The following is a 15,478-nucleotide window of genomic DNA, read 5'->3' as shown; positions in this document are numbered from 1 at the left end:
TTTAGAGAAAAGGGTCTGTTTTGACTGCGAATTTCATTCTTTTTCCTCCCGAATTTCTTTTCTCTCATCCAATTGACTTTTAACGAAGTGCATTAGTATTCCGAATTACAATTACGCAAAATTAAACATAATGCTTAAAAAGCATGATTATGCTTAATTGCGTGATTAAGGATTTGGGACGTGACATTCAAGATTGCCTCGAGTTTTGGATCCAGCTTCCAGAGCAGCAATGAAGCTCACGGAGGGAGATAAACGGTGAAGAACCGCTTTTCAGCGAGGGGAAGGGGGAAAGAGATTGGTGAAGCCCTTCGGGAAGCTTGAGAAAGTTCCCACCTCCGATCTCCGACCTTGGAATGCGATGAACGACAAAATCTCACTCTCTCGAGGGTTTTGAGGTGAGAGAGAGAGAGAGAGAGAGAGAGAGAGAGAGAGAGAGAGAGAGAGAGTGAAATGAGAGAAAGGAGGGAGGGAGAGGCCAGTTGAGACCTTAAGTTGCGCCTCTGCTATGTTCTAGTGGTTAGATCGTGCGGGGCTCCGGTCAGACCGTGGGAACACACATGGCAAGCCCACGTGGTTGGACACCTGGCGGTTAGACCACGGTATCCCCAACCAGACCGTGAGGAGGGTTTTGTGCTAAAATTGTCTAAGTGTCCCCTCTCGCTATATTTCTTCGCTTCCAACATACCTAGGGTTTCTCTAAGTGCCTCAAAACCATCTTTAAGGTATTTTGAGACATGTTAAACCCCCTTTTAACAGGCAAACATGCAGATTCACATGTGATGATGATTAAGCTCACCTAATTGTGTGATTAACTTTTTAGGACGTGACACTATGCAAGCTAGAGCAGATTGTGTTGACAAACTCCTACTTATGATAAGTTCATTCAAAAAGTATCAGCAAAGGCAGTGGCAAGTGACTGAAGCTTGTGACAATATGCGACGATGGTGAGATCGCCCTGGCAAAGGCCATAGAGTTCGGCTTCAAGATGAACAACACGACTTGGCTTGTTCCCAGAGAAAATGGACTGGATATGGGACCAAACGCCAAAAGCCATCACCGACTGCCGCAGAACCAAATCCAAGAGCTCCTCGGAGATGGTTGCATAAATCCACATGAGGACTGTGAGGTTCTCGCGCACCCAGTCTGGATCATCATGGCGAGGATCAACATCAAAAATGTGGGATTAGAGCACATAGCGTCTGAGGACGATGAGAAAGAGAGAGCGCCAACGATAATAGTTGTTGGCCCAAATGTCTAAAGTGAATGGCAGAAGAGACTTGATGTTAATGGTGTGGATGGCCTGAGAAAGGGATTGGGTGGAGGAAGAGGAGGGCGCTGCATTGATGGGCACGAGAACTGGTACATGAGGTGTTGTGGAATCAATGGCAGGTACAGTGGCTGTGCCGGAGGTAGCAGAAGAGGCTTCGCCAGTGCTGATGAGGATGGAAGGTCAGCTCCAGGAAGGAGGCAACTAATACCATGAAAGTGTGTAGGATTGAATTGGTGTATATTCATTCATGGTGTACACATATTTATAGGAGGAGTACAAGAGCGCAGCAACACTGCATACAGCAACCAACGAGTCACGATCCTATATCTATGAGCACTAGCAGGAATATTTGAGGAGGCTGGGTCTTAAGGGAGAACCAGACCTAGTCAGTTGTAGATCGGTGAACATCGCAATCTAACACCATGCTTTAATGTTCATGTCCTGTTTGGTTCAATTTCGACTGGCTTTTGCTACTCGGAAGTAGAAAGCTGAACCAAACAGTCCACTTCTATTTGGTTGCAAAAGCTGCCGAAAGCTACTACTAGAAGCCAGAAGCTGCTCTATAAGAGCTTTTGTAGCTTATGAGGAATGATATTCTTAAGGTACTACATATATTATACATGTCATATGTATAAAAAAAACTAATTCAAAAAGTAGCTTTTCTATAAGCAGCTTTTCAACATTAACTTTTAAAAGCAGTTTTTGAAAAATTCTCAACTCAATCAAACCAGCCCTGCAGTTAGCCACCTTAGAAGGCCCCTCTCTTTAGCTTCCTAAGAAGAACTATTCAGCACCAGAGCTGGAGCACAAGATGGCCTAACTCAAGATTGGACGCCTATACTTTGCTCCTCAAAGTCAGGATTTCAATAGGTGGGGAAAGAGTTTTAGCTTGAGAAGAAAAAGATCACCTCTCTCTACTGTAATTGGGCTGGTCCGTTTGGTGTGTTTCATAGGTATATCCATGGGTATCTATAAATAGATTATAATACCTGCATCTGACCCGTGACTTCACGAATACCCAAGCTACTGTGCTCGTGGACAAAATCAAAGATCCGTGTCCACTCCACTCCATAGGTAGAATTGATATCCCTATCTAGTGGCATGTGTGCACATAGATATTCGAGCTTTGGGAGCGCGCGTATTGTAGGTTTTCTTTGGTCACTCGTTAATTTCGCACATATATCTATCCTCGCAACATTGATATTCAAGCCTAGGAACAGCTAGTGCATTTTGTTCATTGTGGTAATGAGTTGTGTTTGTTTATTGCACACTCACTGTGTTTGTGTGCTTTATGGGATTCTTCTCTCACTATCTTGTTGAATTGGTCGAACTACTGATGTTGATCAAGTTACACATGACGCCGGATGGCATCTAGAGTAGAGTACCTTCTGATTTATATCACGATGATTTATTTCTTTTATTACGATGTATTAATTAGATAAAACTAGCATGCAAAGCAAGGCCCTTACAAGTAGATGGAGGCATTTACAAGAGCAACACGTTCACTCTTATTTACTCTCCTCTCCATTTCTCCATTTTCGGGATGGCCTCTTTGCATGAATGTTCATGGAATGCTGCAACGGAAATTAAGTCACAAACCAAAACGAATACAAAATTAGTAAAAGGCAAACTAATATGGAAAATTATTCTATATATGAGACCTGGTCTTGTACATTCGAGAGCTAGATTTATGAGAACTAATACCTATGAAGTTAGCATATATATGTTCAGGTGTGTTCGATTGTTTGAACCAAGTTGATTATGATGAGATGGTCCTAGGTGAACGGGAGGATCTTAGATGAGACGGTATAAATAAGTTGTTTAGTTAGTTATATAGGATAGTACGTGAATGTGTTTGGTTAGATGTATAGGATGGTACGGAAACGTATTTAGTTGCTTAATTATTTTATAGAAATAATAATTTTATATTTATTATTATCAACAAACTATTATAATTAATACTAATCATCACTGATTCTAGTTAATCATAACTTAAGTTGTCAATAATCATCACTAAATAACTACAATAATTAGTTATGATTAATAACATCTAATTATAACTAATGTTTAACTAAAAATTTTTAATAACCGCTAATAGTCACTAATCATCACTAAATATAGGTGATTAGCGCAGTTGACAAATGTGTATACGTAGTTTGGCTGATTTTGCCGCAAAGCTCTGTATAGTATCTTCTCGATATATTTTAAGAATCTGAATCATCTGATCTGAATAGAATATTACGATTTAACGAACCAAATACTACCGGTGCATGTATGTGTTGATTCTACCAACCAAACATATACTAAATTGCATTGGTTGCATGCAGATTACATATATAGAGCGCGCGGTTATATACGTACGTGCTGCAGTCGAAGTCCAGGCGGAGCGGGAACGGCAGCTGCGAGCCGCACGCCGCGGGGAGGTCGCGGATGGCGTCGGTGTCGAGCCCCTTGTACCGCGCCGCCGCCTGCTTCACGCACTCGCAGGCGAGCCGCCGCTCCGCCGTGCCGGACGGCATCGCCCTGATGCTCTTCACGCCGGCGCAGCACTCCGCCGGCGGGGCTGCCTCCTTGCCCGTCACGTACCCGACGCACGGCCGCAGGTCGGCGTCCACGTCGGCGCAGGTCACCGCGCCCTGGCCCGGCCTCGCGGCGGCCAGAAGGAACACCACGGCGGCCAGCGCCACCACCACGGCAGCCGCAACTGCGCTACGCTTCATCGATCTCTAGCAAGCTTGCCTTGTTGCTGTTGCTCTTCTTCTTCGTCTTCTTGGAATTTCTGGGTTTATATAGGGGTCTGGGTCGGCGAGGCGGTTCAGCTTTTTCTTGGTGCTGATGCTAAGCTCATAAATGACAGGTGCAAGTGATGCATTGGTATGCCAAAATTCGGATCAGATGGCAACAACAATGGCAGATGGATAGGTTTTAGCAATGCCGTGCATGAAGGCCACGGCAGCCTTGTCAACAGCAGTTTGATGCGTCGTCGGCAGCTATCATGCCAGGCTGGTGTTTTTACTCAGATGAAATTGATCAAAGGAACAAATTTATATACAGATGAAGCATGATCAAGATGTGACTGATCTTAACAGTATCAGTCGCAAATTAAGGAATTTCATTCATCGTTTTGTGGGGTGTGTGTGTGTGTGTGTGTGTGTACAGTGCAGTATGTTGAATCAGTTCTCTCTGACTAATCAAGCACAGCACTAGCTCTCTTATTACGAGCCATGGCGACCAAAGCTTAATCACCATCGCGCTTACATTTGCTTGCCGCCGTGGCGAGCAGCACTGCACGAGCCGTACATCTGCGGCGGCAGGCGTGGCGTGGCGCGGACGACGAGCGGCTTGGCTTTGGGCATGGTCATCCCATAGACCTCCTCGGTGTCGATGTCCTCGGGGCGGAGGCCGTCCGGCGGGGACCAGTTGAAGCAGTGGAAGAGCCTGGCGAGCGCCATGAGCACCAGCACCACGCCCAGCGGCGCGCCTGGGCACTTGCGCTTCCCGGCGCTGAACGGCAGGATCTTGAAGTCGGGCAGGTGGCTGATCTCCACCCGGCCGCCGGTGCCGTCAGCCGGCAGGTGCCTCTCCGGCCGGAACTCATCGACGTCGTCCCAGATGCGCGGGTTCCGGCCCAGCGCGTGCGTGTTGATGAACACGCGCGTCCGCGCTGGGATGTGGTAGCCCATGATCGTCGTCGGCTTCAGGGACTCGTGCGGGATCAGGAACGGGCCCGCCGGGTGCATCCGGAAGGATTCCCGGACGACGCACCGGAGGTAGGGAAGGTGGGCGAGGTCCAACTCGGTGACCATGCGGTCGCGGCCGACCACGGCGTCCAGCTCCTCCTGGATCCGGCGGAGGACGCGCGGGTTCTTGATCACCTCGGCCATCACCCACTCGTTGGTCACCGATGAAGTGTCCGTAGCAGCAGCGATCATGTCCTGCGATCAAGTGACATGGATTTTATTCATTTACAGTGGAATTACATGAGTTCTGCCGGATCAATTTGATATATACTATGTTTCTAATACTGAAGCATAAGTTGTATCGAATAATCAGAATTGATATGCACGTGATTTTTGCAGCTTCTTGTCTGTCTGTCCACACCCAATTTACCCACAGAATTTATTTTCCCCATTTTTCTTTTTTTTTTAAGGACAGGGCAAGAACTGTGATGTCCATTGCAATCCCAAGGAACAGTAACAGACCTAAACTAAGATGGTTCACACTGGAAATAACAGAGTTTTTATACAGTACAGGAGACAACTTAGAATACTAATGAAATTCCGAACTCTGCTGTGAAAATAAACAGTCTTCCCTCTGGGGAAAAAGCGCTAATTATCAAGACGGGATGAATTGTTTCAGTAAATACCCTCAGTGTTGCCAAAAGAATATTTCGTGGCTAGTTTGTTGCAAATATAATGGCACGACAAATAGCATTCTACCTCTTTCAGTTTTAAGAATAGCACATGTAATGGTGACACAGCACAAACACAGCCCAGGCTATAATTTTCTTAAACCAAGAAAAAAAAACATAACTCGTAACTAGATTAAAGGAAATGAATTTGAGGGCCTGTAATAGTAAGCGTACCTGCATCAAAGCTTTGATCTCCACATCATCCATGTGCTCCTTCCCATTCTCACCAGGCAAAGATAGCAGCACATCAACGAAATCCATCTCCTCTTTGCTATCGTCATAATCGATTGGGGCACTCTTCTTGGCCTCCCTCGCCCTCCTGTGTTCATCTATTATCTTCTGGTGGAAGTCGTCCACCTTCTTCTCAACCTCCCTCATCTTCTTCTCGCACCCGTATGGATCAAGCCACCTCCAAGCCGGCAAGTAGTCTCCAAGATAGATCAGGCCTAGAAGGAAGAACAGCTCATGGGTGATGTGCATGAACTCCATTGCTTCACCAGGGCCTGCCGACTGCAGCCCAAAGTATTGCTTCCCCAGCAACATCCTTGTCACGTTGTTCATAGAAAAGGCACCAAGAACCTCTCTGAGATTCACGGGCTTCCCTGACTGAGCTTTAGCCCATACAAACTGGCAGAGGTGCTCAGCCTCCTGAGCTCGGTGAGCAGCGAAAGACTCAAGCCGCTTGGTCGTCAGCAAGTGCTCCATGCAAACTCTCCTCATCCTTTTCCAGTTTGGCCCCAGCGGGGCAAGAGCCACATCACCACACCCATAGGCAAGATGAACAGCAGCCAGTGTCCGAGGTCGTGAAGCAAAGACCTCATCTTGCCGGATGAGTATTTCACGGATGACTTCAGGATCATCAGTGGTGATGGCATCGATGGTTCCTAGGCGAAGATAGACAAGGGGACCATATTTGGTGCAAAATCGAGCAAAGTCCTTGTGAGGAAGAGAGCTCAACTGGAGAAGATTCCCAAAGATTGGCCATGTTGGAGGTCCAGGTGGAAGCCTTAGCCTCATGCTATTCAGCCTTTTCCAATACACTACAACAAAGATCCATGAGCATAAGAGGATGGAGAGAAGAAATGGATCCATAGTTCACAAACAGATGGCAATAAAAGTCGAATTGCAAATGTCGACCTATTTATGGGATCCCATCATGCTTTCTGATGAGATATAAAGTAAATTGAGTCACTGAAGTTGAAGAGGATTGGTTACAGTATTGGACTAGTCATGATTCTTGTGTTGTTCTATATGGTTAAACATCTCAACTAACATTATATAAAAAAATGACATGATCTTGACATGACTGGTGCAATACAGACCACTGAAAAATGCCAAGGAAAAAGTTAGTTCAATATGTATCACAACATACCAGTTACCTAGGACTAGAAGTGCTCTGTAGTTTTATCCTGTATAATAAGGCTATATGCGGGACTTTTACTAGCCATGTTGGATAACTGTGCAACTTTTAGCATTTCCTCATCATCCTTCATCCCTGCTGAAGAAAGCATGTTTGACAGAACTGTGTAAGCTGCTGCATTGTAAGGATCCATCTCAAGAAGCTTTTGTGCTGCTATTTTTGCAAAAGCAAGATTAAATTGGAGGCTACTTGAGCTTAGCAAAGCTGCCCATGCATCAGGATAATCCTTCTGGGGCATCGATTTAATCATTTCCAGTGCTTCAGCAAGGAAGCCTGCACGACCTAAAAGGTCAACCATACATGTGTAGTGGTCAGGGTTTGGTTCAATGGCATAGATTGCTCCCATTGATTCAAAGTAGTCATGACCTTGTTGGATTAAACCAGCACGTGCACACGCAGTCAGGATTCCCAAAAATGTCACATGGTTAGGCTTTTGGCCACCATTTTGCATTCTGTCAAAAAGTTTGAGCGCATCTTCAGCCAAGCCATGTTGCGCAAATGCTGTAATCATAGAATTAGTGGCAATAAGGCTTGGATTGCTAATGCTTGAGAAAATATGATGAGCCTCAGCCAACCTTCCACATTTTGCATACATTGTCACCAAAGAAGTGTGAACAGCTGAGTCAAGTACCCATCCCATGTTGATTGCATAAGCATGAGCTTGCATTCCCTGACTCAACATTTCCAGGCTAGCCAAAGCACTCAGCAAACAACCAAAAGCTACTGTATTAGGTTTGCACCCATCCCGTGACATGCGACAGAACCACTTCACAGCACTTACGCAGTCTCCATTCGCAATATAACTAGAAATAACTGCAGTCCAAGAGACCTCGTCTTTTCCAGGCATTTGCTCGAAAAGTTCAACAGATTCTCTCATCCAACCTCTATTAGCAAGCCCAACAATCATCGATGTCCAAGAAACAGCATCCCTCTCGGGCATCAACTTGAACAGCACATGTGCCTCTTCAATCATGTTATTCTGAACATACCCCGTGACCAAAGAGTTCCATGATACTATGTCCTTCTGCTTCATGCAAGCAAACACCCTTCTAGCATCGACCATCCAACCCAACCGAGAATACATTATGATTATCGAATCACCCAAGAAAACATCCATTTCAAACCCCATTGTTATAATCAAGCTGTGAATCTGAATTCCTTCTCCGACAAGACAGGCTTCAGCACAAGCATCTAGCACAACTGAGAGTGTCGTCGTATTAACCTGAACATCTTCCCTTCTCATGTCCAGGAACAGCAACAGACCATCTCTGCACATCCCACGTTTTATGTATCCCCGAATCATCGAGGTCCAAGACACCACATTCCGCTCCGGCATTGCCTCGAACAACCTCCTCGCATCTGACACGATCCCGTACTTACAGAGCCCATCGACCATCGTGCTCCAGGAGATGACGTCCCTCACCGCCATTCCCTCGAACACCCACAACGCCATGCCAAGCTCCCCAGCCCTCAAGTGCCCAGCCATCATAGCGTTCGACCCCACCGGGTCCCTCCACTGCAGCGGCATCTCCCCATGCACCGCCTGGACCTCGCGCAGCATCCCAGCCATGGCGAGCCCCGAGATGATTGCGCCGTAGGACACGGCGTTCTTGGCCGGCATCTTCGCGAAGAGGGCTTGCGCGGCCGCGGGCCTCCCCGCGCGGAGGTAGACGGAGAGCAGCGCGTTCCAGGAGACGGTGTTGCGGCGGGGCATGTCGTCGAAGACGAGGCGCGCGGAGACGAGGTCGCTGCCGTCGGCGTAGGCGGTGAGGAGAGCGGTCCAGGAGATGACGTCGCGGCGCAGCATCCTGTCGAACAGCTGCTGAGCGTCCCGGATGCGGCCGCGGCGGCCGTAGGCCGTGAGCAGCGCGTTGAGGTGGGCCGTGTTGGGATGCCGCGGCGGGGTTTGCTCCGGGGTTCGGAGTCTGTGCGGGACGCAGCCGAGGGCGGCCGTGGCCGGGGCTCTTGGTAGCCGCAGCGCGGCCATTGCCACCCACCGCCGGTGCCACTGCCTGGGGGAGGCTCGACCACTGAAGCTGATGTTTTTATTTTGAGAATTTTCATGCACTCATTTAATTTCTCCGTTTGTCTCGTGCCCACATTCGACTTTGAAAAAAAAAACGTCTACTTTTGAAAAAGAGTGTTATTTTGGACATAAACGCGTTCACCAACACATTAAATTGCTAGTGTAAAATACATGATAAATATACTCCCTCGGACCTATTAGGATTTTAAAAAATCAAACTTCGTAAATTTTAACTAACAATTTGTTAAATTATGTCCATGTTTAGTGTACAAAAGATGTATCAGTAGGTTCGTATATCATATATCATTTAATAATATATTAATTTCGTATAAATTTATAATATATTGTAAGAGAAATTAGTGGTCAAAATATACTTAGAAAGACATTCCCAAATCCGTTTTGCAAAAAAATAAAGGAGCGAGTAGCAAAATTGCAATATTGTGAAATTGTTTCTCAACACAAAATATAGAAATACCATTTTCAAAAGTTCCATTGAATTATACTCCCTCCATCCATTAATGTAAGGGATATTTTGATACGATATTCAATTACACAAAATATAGCTATAAACAAAAAAGTCTTCAAAAATATATTTGGACATTTAATTTATCTTATAATATATTATCAATTGCTATAAAATCAGTATCATATTAAAAGTACTTCGAATACAAACCTATTAATACAACTTTTATACACTAAATATGCATATATTTTGACTAATTGTTGATCAAAATTTACAAATTTTGACTTTTTTAAATCAAAATACGCCTTATATCGATGGACTGAGAGTACATTGATGGTCAAAGTTTAAATATATTGACTGGTTGCAAAAAAAAAAATTAACACTCTTTTATGACTGAAGTTAGTAGTATATCGAACTTTTCAAGAATTAAACAGTTCCTTAAAAAAATCCCATTGAAATTTACTTTACTATTTTGAGCCTATTTCATTAAAGCTCTTGTGTTTCAAACGCGTGATAAGATTATAAAATTAAGACAGAAGAGATTGAAAGAAAGCCATGATGATGATTTTAGCATCAGGAGACAGGGCAAAGAGGCAACATTTCGTCTAGTCATGAGAAGTGAGACATACTCCCTGAATAAAAGTCGTATTTATTTTTAAAAATCATCAAAAGTAAACTTTAACAGTTAGTTTTTCTTAAAATATGTTATCAATTGCTATAAAATCAACATCATATTAAAAGTATTTTGAAATACAAATTTATTGAAACAATGTTTGCATATTAAACGTACATATAATTGGACTAATTGACGGTCAGAACTTATAACCTTAAGATTGACTTTTTCGAAACAAAATATGTCTTACATTCTTGAATGGAGGGAGTACATCTGAACATTCTAATCTGACCTACCACATCAAAATTGGGATCAATTACAAGAATCAGGACGGATGCCAATGCCACAAGATGACCAATGCAAATCAGGTAAATGCACTAAACCAAACGGGTTGGAACTTCCTAATCTTCAAGTTCCAACCTCACAGCCATGCGAACTCAAACTGAGCTACAATGGAGGAGCAACAACACCTACGCCATCCATCCCATGATTCATGTAAAAAAGGATTAACACCAGCCAACCAAACTAACCGGCTGGGATGTGAGGGAGGGATGCCAACATCGAGTGATCTTTCGCTTCGCTATCTGTAGTTACAGCAGGATGCTCGACCGCGGATCAACTTATCCCACAAGCACAGCATCTGCCTGGGTGACTGATAATGGGCAGTGTAGTAGTTCTCCAGGCAACCGTACTGGCAGAACTTCCAGCTGTGAGAATACTGGACAGGTTTCGTTGAATTGAATTTTTCAACCCACAGACCCATACTTACATCTTCCATCTTGAATAGCTGCAAGGCATCACCCAAAAAATGGGTCGATTGGTACATCAGAATAAAACGTTTATGTAAAAAATAATCTGTAGCAGGCATCAACACAAAACTCACTCTTAAACTCTGGTTGGCATGCTGAGACACGATGAATTTTGCTATGTCACCAGAAATTACATAACCTGGTCCGTTTGCATAAGGCGGATAGATATCTTCAGGCCACTCCTGCAGTAATTATTGGTAGGTATAAGGACAAACAAATGGGCTGCAACTTGCACGATGAAAAGATTAACTTAATAAGAAAAGTCATTCTGGGTTTGAAGTTTGAACCATAGCCTAGAGTGAGTTCAACGTTTAAACATGTAGGAAATCACAGTTCAAAACTTGGATGATTATTTCCCTCAGTTAGGGAAAAAAGGAAGATTCAAATAAGCAATATAATAAAGACTAAAATTCAAGGAATTGTGCGGACACTAGATTGATAAAAATCGGAAATTGAGTTTCATTAGTTTGTGCGGCCACTCCTGCAGTAATTATTGGTAGGTAACAGGAACAAAAATGAGGACATTACCTCATCTGTAACTGCCCATTTTCCAGTTCTCAGTGGTCTATGCAATAGGTTAAGGTTCCCCATGTATAATGGTTTGCCACCAATGTTCAACTTGATGTGTCTGAGAACCACATCTACCCTCACAAATGTATCATCATCGCATTTCATGATGTTTGCAGCAGTCAAGTTCTCGACCTGCAAGGTGGTAAGAGTAACAGACATCAGGTTCATGATTAGTTGACACAGTGCTTATTATTGGTATCATGACTTTAATGAACTCCATAGTCCTTAAGCCTATTTTGGAGGGCTTAACTTGTCCTAGAAGTGACTTATCAAAAGAACCACAAACAAGTGCATGAAGAGGTGCTCATGCTTAAGCTTCCTGGGCAAAAGAAAAGGTACAAGACGGGTTCACAAGAAGTTTTTGCTGACACCAAACAGGCATAAGTCCATCCTCTCAAACAGACAGTTAACTCTTAACAGCAATAAGCCCATTACTGGGCACACAGATATGTACTGATAGAAATAGATCACAAGCCATCACAAGTTCACTTTAGTTGACATTGACAAACAATACAAATGCAATAAGCACAAGAGCAAAAATATGATAACAGCAAGAGTGACTCACCCCATACTCGCAAATAGCGATTGTCTTAAGAACTACCAGCTCATAGCGATCTATAAATGGCAAAATGACAATGTCTCCAAAGTATTCCGCTTCTTTCTTCAGCATTACATTGACCTCTTTCCTTGAATTCTGCAACCAGAGTTTCTCATGAATAAGCAGCTAGCATTTATTTCCTAAAGCGCATTTGCAATTTCTCTTATAATGACACCAATATCTCCCATTATTGGAGGCTTGGAGCACATGATAATTTTATTAGAAAAGAGGGAATTCGGTGCCAAATGTTAATAGTTAGTTTGCTTGACGAATAATAAGACTGTACAATGGAAAACCAAGTCTTTTTCTTCCAAATACTTTTCCGAATGTGCTTTTTGACATTGAAGTACGTTTTTTCAGAACTGCCATTCAAAACAAGACCTCAGGCAGAACCAGTCACATAAATAACAAGGCCCCTACACTGTGTTAGTTGTATAGCTTTTTCAGCCCAGACTAATTATAATCAATTGCAATGTCCCAATGAGAGGCTTACATACTTAAGCACAAATATAGACATCTTGAAGTTTTGTCCCTTCTGTTATCACGGAAGGACTTAAGTTTAACTGCAAATATCATCTATTCGGATGGATAATTTGCTTACCAGTGCAACAAAGAATCGAGCTACTGCTTCAGAAGACCTGATCTCTGGAGTCTGCATCCATGTTTTCCTCACAGCCATGCGCTCGGCGAAATGATTTGATGCAGACAGTATCCCAATGAAAAGGGAAACATGATGTTTTGGTAGTGGCTGAGACCTCCACTTTTCTGACATCTCAAGGACTTGTTGAAGAGAAAAGCTAGGATGAGACATAGGAAGAGCAGTGCCATAAACTGAATGTACATCTACATCGCCCTTAACAAACAATCCTGTTGCATCTTCAAGAGTGAACCCCTGAAAATGAACACCTGGTACCCCTAAGTGTTTATTTAAATATCTAACAGAAAAAAGAACAGCAGATGAACATGTCTAAAGAACATACTGGTCGATAAGGAAAAGATGTCACATGTCGACCACCAACATAAATGTGGAAACCTTCAACTCCAGCTTGTATAGTCAAAACAAATAGCCTCTCCTCTACAAAGGGGAATGGCCATGTCATTGCAGGTTTCTTTGCACGCCCTATGAACCTCTTCAACCACGAAGTTGTCTTGGACTCCTTTGTGTCAACAATATCATTACGTATCCATTTCTCACATTTGGGGAACCCATCGACTGTCGAAAAATATGAAATTGTAGGTTTTAGCCAAAAATGTTAGCCTGAGGGCGAAAGAACATAGTGTTACTGAACCACAGAAAGCTAACATTTTTGCAGTTTTTCTCTCGTCAGGGAAAGGAGATGTTAATGCTTCAAAGTGAATAAATGATGACAGTTTGAAATTTGAATCAATCTTCATATAGTTAAACAGTTTGAAGAAAAAGGCAGTGATAACAACAGTTGGTTGAGGAACAACTAATAGGAACGTGAGGTAAAAATTGTGCGGATATGAATATCCTATTGCTAATTTGCTGTTAACCCTATATGCAACGCGACCTTTCATAGTAGCCAATTAGCCATGAATGCAGGTCTCAATAACAGTTAATTGAGACATAAATTTTTCAAAAGAAACAAACACCAAACAACAGTCAAATACTCAAATTATAACAGCGTCATCTCATCCTCATATTACTGGGAATGTACTGCAGGAAAAGAACAATGCCACAATGGTAATAAAACTGTGACTCAAAATTTCCAAATAAACACTACATGTTCTGTGAGTTAGAAACTGTTGTGATGTTTCAATAGTAGTTTTTGCATGCTTAAGTTTCTAACAGAAGCATGGCATTGGGCTGGTGATGCCGCTAATCCTAAAATGGTAATGCAAGTTATCTCATTTTCCTTAGAGTTGTATCCAGTCACCAGCAGAGATGCTATTATTCAAACCACATTACCAATAACATTTGAAGATCCCATCTAGAGTTGATGAATACTAACAAAAATAACAGCAAATCATACCTTTATCCTCGTTGTCCTCCGGTGGCGAACCATCACAGCGCTGCGCGGCGCTCCACTGCATCCTGTAGCAGGTATTGTGCTCAATGATGGGGTGCTGGCTCCAGTCCCCCTTGAGCCTCGGGTTAAGGTGCAGTATCCTGGGCGGGTCCTCGCCATCCACTGCGCGCAGCCCCTGCAGCTCGACCATGAACTGCGAGACGAACACGGTACCGTCCCCCTGCCGCATCCGCGCGAGCTGCGGCACGTACTCCTTGTGCGCGGCCCTGGGCGTGCCGACGACGGTGACGGAGGAGCCCGCTGCGAGGCCGCAGGGCAGGAAGACGACCCGGCCGCGCGCGCGCATGGAGATGGCCGAGGGGCACTTGTCAGTGGAGGCGCGGGACGCGTGGGACGCGGAGGCGGCGAGCTCCCAGGGGTCCCCCGTGAAGGCGGCGGCCTCCTCCCAGGCGGTGAGGCCGAGCGCCCAGGCGTCGTCGGCCATGCGGTCGAGCGCGGAGCGGTTGCGCGCGGCGAGGTCGGGGAGGGAGACGCGGTCGTAGCGGTGCCAGAAGGGCTGGACGGGGAACGGGGAGGCGGTGGCGGTGGTGTTGGAGGGGGGCAGGTGGTCGGAGGAGGAGGGGGAGGAGAAGGCGGCGGGGTCGGCGAGGTCGGCGGCGGCGAGGTCGAGGACCCGGCGGAACTTGAGGGAGATGAGGAGGAGGTAGGCCGCCCCTGCCGCCAGCACCAGGTGCGACGGCCGCACCCGGCGCGCCATTGCCCTCGGAGGCCCCCCTCAGCCCCTCTCCGATGACGACAGAGCGGGGCGGGGGCGGGGGAGGAGTAGTGGGGCGGATCTGGCGCACGGCGGCGTGGGGGTCGGGGTGCTGGATGCGCCGTGCGCGTGCGGGGGGCGTACGGCCTGGCGGGGCGGAGGAGGAAATGGAAGTGGAACGGAGGTGGGGCCAGGAATGAGTAATTTAATTGGTCAAGTTTGGAACCATCTTTTTCCATACCATCTCTAACCATATTCTCTTCGTTTTTTTCTTTTTATGATTTCCATTCCTATTCTTATTTTCTTTATTTTTTCTTATCTCTAACAGCTTTTTTCGAGAGAAATTGTGAAGAGAAAGGAGAGATAATCCCGTGCTAAAGAGAATAACCTAGGAATTCCGTCGTAAAAGGATACCATTGGAGTGCTGAAGGAAACGAAAATTCCTTCACGACGAAATTTTAGTCCCCGAAGGGAAGCCGTTAGGACTAGCCTAAGCACATGTCCAACATATACTTTAAAAATTTATTTATTATAATACTATTATAGCATTCAC

General features: G+C 44.9%; 4 protein-coding genes across 5 annotated transcripts; all 4 read right to left on the bottom strand.

The window, feature by feature from the left end:
* Positions 1-883: 883 nt before the first annotated feature.
* On the bottom strand, positions 884-4,195 carry LOC133899422 (non-specific lipid-transfer protein 1-like). The gene is made up of 2 exons (XM_062340410.1): positions 3,603-4,195; positions 884-1,143 (listed from the first exon to the last, which is right to left on the bottom strand). The coding sequence occupies exons 1-2, from the start codon at positions 3,988-3,990 to the stop codon at positions 884-886; spliced, it is 648 nt and encodes a 215-aa protein (XP_062196394.1). The 5' UTR covers positions 3,991-4,195.
* Positions 4,196-4,391: 196 nt separating this feature from the next.
* Positions 4,392-7,055, bottom strand: LOC133899594 (cytochrome P450 703A2). Its single transcript, XM_062340599.1, has 2 exons — positions 5,856-7,055; positions 4,392-5,205 (listed from the first exon to the last, which is right to left on the bottom strand). Exons 1-2 carry the CDS (start codon positions 6,771-6,773, stop codon positions 4,525-4,527), a joined length of 1,599 nt encoding a protein of 532 aa, XP_062196583.1. The 5' UTR covers positions 6,774-7,055; the 3' UTR covers positions 4,392-4,524.
* On the bottom strand, positions 6,582-9,172 carry LOC133899592 (pentatricopeptide repeat-containing protein At1g53600, mitochondrial-like). Of its 2 annotated transcripts, none has more exons than XM_062340597.1 (2): positions 7,054-9,172; positions 6,582-6,721 (listed from the first exon to the last, which is right to left on the bottom strand). In XM_062340597.1, exon 1 carries the CDS (start codon positions 9,086-9,088, stop codon positions 7,067-7,069), a length of 2,022 nt encoding a protein of 673 aa, XP_062196581.1. In that variant the 5' UTR covers positions 9,089-9,172; the 3' UTR covers positions 6,582-6,721; positions 7,054-7,066. The 2 variants fall into 2 exon arrangements, with proteins under 2 accessions (XP_062196581.1, XP_062196582.1); XM_062340598.1 differs by having other exon boundaries at positions 6,590-6,721; positions 7,061-9,172.
* A 1,207-nt stretch (positions 9,173-10,379) lies between these two features.
* On the bottom strand, positions 10,380-15,106 carry LOC133899700 (hydroxyproline O-galactosyltransferase GALT2-like). Its single transcript, XM_062340739.1, has 7 exons — positions 14,175-15,106; positions 13,161-13,393; positions 12,782-13,072; positions 12,148-12,276; positions 11,541-11,714; positions 11,087-11,194; positions 10,380-10,990 (listed from the first exon to the last, which is right to left on the bottom strand). Exons 1-7 carry the CDS (start codon positions 14,926-14,928, stop codon positions 10,784-10,786), a joined length of 1,896 nt encoding a protein of 631 aa, XP_062196723.1. The 5' UTR covers positions 14,929-15,106; the 3' UTR covers positions 10,380-10,783.
* Positions 15,107-15,478: the final 372 nt, after the last annotated feature.

The sequence above is a fragment of the Phragmites australis genome, chromosome 18 (genome assembly GCF_958298935.1).
Source record: "Phragmites australis chromosome 18, lpPhrAust1.1, whole genome shotgun sequence".
In the NCBI taxonomy this organism is placed as follows: Eukaryota; Viridiplantae; Streptophyta; class Magnoliopsida; order Poales; family Poaceae; genus Phragmites; species Phragmites australis.
This window is presented reverse-complemented; position numbering and strand designations above follow the sequence as displayed.

What these genes read in the sequence shown, in the direction of transcription:
- LOC133899422 (XM_062340410.1), bottom strand. Translation starts at nt 3,990, where the DNA reads ATGAAGCGTAGCGCAGTTGCGGCTGCCGTGGTGGTGGCGCTGGCCGCC. An exon ending in TAACCGCGCGCTCTATATAT is followed by an intron (nt 1,144 to 3,602) that starts GTAATCTGCATG and finishes ATGATGATCCAG; the next exon opens with ACTGGGTGCGCGAGAACCTC.
- LOC133899700 (XM_062340739.1), bottom strand. Translation starts at nt 14,928, where the DNA reads ATGGCGCGCCGGGTGCGGCCGTCGCACCTGGTGCTGGCGGCAGGGGCG. An exon ending in CATCTTTTCCTTATCGACCA is followed by an intron (nt 13,073 to 13,160) that starts GTATGTTCTTTA and finishes GTTCATTTTCAG; the next exon opens with GGGTTCACTCTTGAAGATGC. An exon ending in ATGCCAACCAGAGTTTAAGA is followed by an intron (nt 10,991 to 11,086) that starts GTGAGTTTTGTG and finishes GATGCCTTGCAG; the next exon opens with CTATTCAAGATGGAAGATGT.
- LOC133899594 (XM_062340599.1), bottom strand. Translation starts at nt 6,773, where the DNA reads ATGGATCCATTTCTTCTCTCCATCCTCTTATGCTCATGGATCTTTGTT. An exon ending in AGATCAAAGCTTTGATGCAG is followed by an intron (nt 5,206 to 5,855) that starts GTACGCTTACTA and finishes ACTTGATCGCAG; the next exon opens with GACATGATCGCTGCTGCTAC.
- LOC133899592 (XM_062340597.1), bottom strand. Translation starts at nt 9,088, where the DNA reads ATGGCCGCGCTGCGGCTACCAAGAGCCCCGGCCACGGCCGCCCTCGGC.